At 20.7% G+C, this 3,106-nt stretch overlaps 2 protein-coding genes across 2 annotated transcripts; one reads left to right on the top strand and one right to left on the bottom strand.

The window, feature by feature from the left end:
- Positions 1-293: 293 nt before the first annotated feature.
- On the bottom strand, positions 294-1,234 carry SRAE_2000452100 (Gamma-interferon-inducible lysosomal thiol reductase; the record flags this gene model as incomplete). Its single annotated transcript, XM_024643401.1, has 2 exons — positions 294-857; positions 914-1,234. The coding sequence occupies 2 exons, from the start codon at positions 1,232-1,234 to the stop codon at positions 294-296; spliced, it is 885 nt and encodes a 294-aa protein (XP_024509074.1).
- A 1,075-nt stretch (positions 1,235-2,309) lies between these two features.
- Positions 2,310-2,580, top strand: SRAE_2000452200 (Hypothetical protein; the record flags this gene model as incomplete). Its single annotated transcript, XM_024643402.1, has 2 exons — positions 2,310-2,418; positions 2,486-2,580. 2 exons carry the CDS (start codon positions 2,310-2,312, stop codon positions 2,578-2,580), a joined length of 204 nt encoding a protein of 67 aa, XP_024509075.1.
- Between the last annotated feature and the right edge of the window lie 526 nt (positions 2,581-3,106).

Consider the following 3,106-nt stretch of genomic DNA (forward strand, 5'->3'; position numbering starts at 1 on the left):
AATGGTGGTATAACAAGAAAGTATTAAAATACCTATTAACTTTATCAAGTAATAAAAAAATTCTTGGAATGCTTAAATAATAAGAAAAATTTCTATATACTTCTGTTAAAATTATGTCAAATGATAATATGTATGACTTTTAACTATCTGTTTAAAAGTTTATTTTTTTAATTAGTGGTAATAATTGTTTATGAAACATACTTTTATGTATTTTTTTTCTACAATAATGAAAATTTAAAATGACGTCAGTTAATGTGTTTGTATGAATTATTCTTTTAATATTTTAAACAAATTCAATATTCATCTTCTTCAGTACTAGTACGATACTCATCTTTAGAATCTTCCTCACTTGTATCAGTACTCTTCTTAGTTTCTTCCTCATATTCTTCATTATCATTTATTTCATCAGATATTTCAATACTATCATCCTCGTTAATATTTTCTTTATAACATACATCTGGAAGATTATCTGTTACTAACCATTGACAAATAGTTTGAGGAAGAATAGATTGATAAATTTGAGCACTATGAAGAGAGATATCATTAAAGTACAACCATGGTACATGTTCATGTTCATCTGGATAAGCTTCTAATGTTCTTTTAAAATAAGCTAATTGAAATTTATTTCCCTGCTCACCATTAAAACAATGAGTTATAAGATCAATTGCATGTACATCAGCCTTTACATATTCTAAACATGTTGGGGCAGCCTTTTTTAAATCATAACCTTTTTCTAATTTACTTTCTAAACAGAAAATAAAATGAAATGGTTTTGGAAGGAAATTTATGGCACATCCTTCATATTTGTTAACTTTACACTCCTCTTCACCATGTTGACATGTAATTTTTTTAGTTTTCTAAAAATTAAAGATTTTTTAAAAATAAAATAAAAATATAAAAAAAGATAACAAACTTCATCATATTTAGCATTTCCAAAAGGTACAAGTTCAAGATCAATGTAATTTTCAAAATGTGTATAAACATCATGTAAAGGTCCAAGAATAAATTCTTGACAATCTGGACATAATGCTTCATATAAAAGTGTAATTTTCAAAGTTTGATTAGTCATTCTTCTTTCATACCTATTACATAATTTATCAAAACCACATTCTTTTTTTACTTTATCATTCTTACACCATAATGCTGGAGGGATTTCTGCACAATCCAAAGAATTGTACGAATCAGTTACAAAAAAGTTAAAAAATAGAAAAATAATAAAAAGAAAAATTTTCATTTTATTTGAAATAATATGAAATATCATCATATGTCATCTTTTAAATAGTATATATTTATCATCAAACTTTCTTCAAAAAGAGTTGGTAAACGTGATATAAACAATCACCAATTATTCTTCTTTATTGCCAAAAAATCAATTTGATCTTATATTTATTAACTAGATATATAGGTATATAAATAACACTTTTTTTTTATTTTAATTATTATTAAAATCTTCTATATGCCTTCTCACAACACAATATCATCATTCTAATTTTCTATCTCGCCAGATAGAAAGATAAATTCTTAGGAAAAAAAAAAGTAAAAAGAAGTACAAAGGCCAAATTTAATTAATGTTTTAAGTAAAATATCTATTCTACTGATAAATAGATTAATTTATGATTATATTAAGTTATCATAATATTTTTAGTACATGTAGACATACATATTTGTTTTCACCTAATAAATGTTATACATTTTTAATATCTTAATTTTTCGTTGATTAATTGAATGATTCAATGAAAAGTCTTATTACAAAAGATATGTTATAAATAAAGCTATATTTTTATTGATAAAAACAAACTGATTTTTGTGTGTATTTTAAAGTGCAATAAAACAAATGAATAAAAATAGTTTGATTTATAAAAATGAGCCGATTATGTACTTAAAACAAAAAATAACCATAAAGATAATATATATATATTTTTATTGGTAATATAATAAAAATTAAATGATTATTTTAATTATTCATTTTCGATGATTAATTTTTAGTAGTTTTAAATGAATATGTTAATTAAAAAGTTTAATATATTAGTATTTTTTATCATTTTTTTTTATTATTTTTCTTCATAAAATAAAAATAAGATATATATGTATACATTTATGAAAAATTTATCAACTACTCTAGAAGCATTCTTTGATTATTAGTATAAAGACATAAATGGGAGGTCCATATACCTTTCTTGAATAAACACATTCCATAGATAACAAATTATGAACTAATATATAAGTGGATTTTTTTTTCTATAAATACCATTTTACTATCCTAGAAAAGGTGTGTTAAAATAAAAGAAGTTTTTTACTATTATCTAATTATGAATATTTATGGAAAGGTTTTATTAATTTTCTTGATTACATGTTACTTATCAACAATCAATTTTGTAGAAAGTTCTCCTATTTTTTTAAAACATCAATACATTGATGGTATGTAAATTATTTATTATAAAAATCGTCATTTATATATATATATAATAAAATTAATTTTTTTAAGGAGGAAGAAGTAGAAGAAATGTTGCTCAATTAGAACGTTTATTACTTCAAATAGTTGAAAATAACAGGGATCATATTTCAATAAGACCAGGATAATTTTACCCATTTCAAGAAATAATTTTGATTATTTTTATATTTAAACATTTTTATATTATTAGAACTACAATTACCTTTACTTTTTTGACAAATATAATTTATTTTTTTCAACAAAAAAAAATAAATATCAAAAAATGAAGCATATATAAAAATATTTTAAAATACCCTGCGGGTGAAGAAATGAAGATCTCTGTTACCTAAATATATATGCATATTAAAATATCTATACAATTAAAGATAAATAAAAATTTAACTATCTATTTTTATCATATTTTTTCATTCAAAATATTTTTTTAAAAAAATAATAATTTTTTTTTAAATTATACATTAAAAAAATAAACTTTTGTCAATAAGGACTAATTTTTGATGACACCAATAAAAGTATCTATTTATATAAAAAATATATATTTTGTTTTTTTTTGCCTAATTAATACTTTATTGTTTTTAAATATTTAAAAGAAAAAAAAATTATTTTGTTATGATGATATAATAATAATATGATTTGATTATTATATATTTCTTCATA

Source organism: Strongyloides ratti, assembly GCF_001040885.1.
Source record: "Strongyloides ratti genome assembly S_ratti_ED321, chromosome : 2".
Classification (NCBI taxonomy): Eukaryota; Metazoa; Nematoda; class Chromadorea; order Rhabditida; family Strongyloididae; genus Strongyloides; species Strongyloides ratti.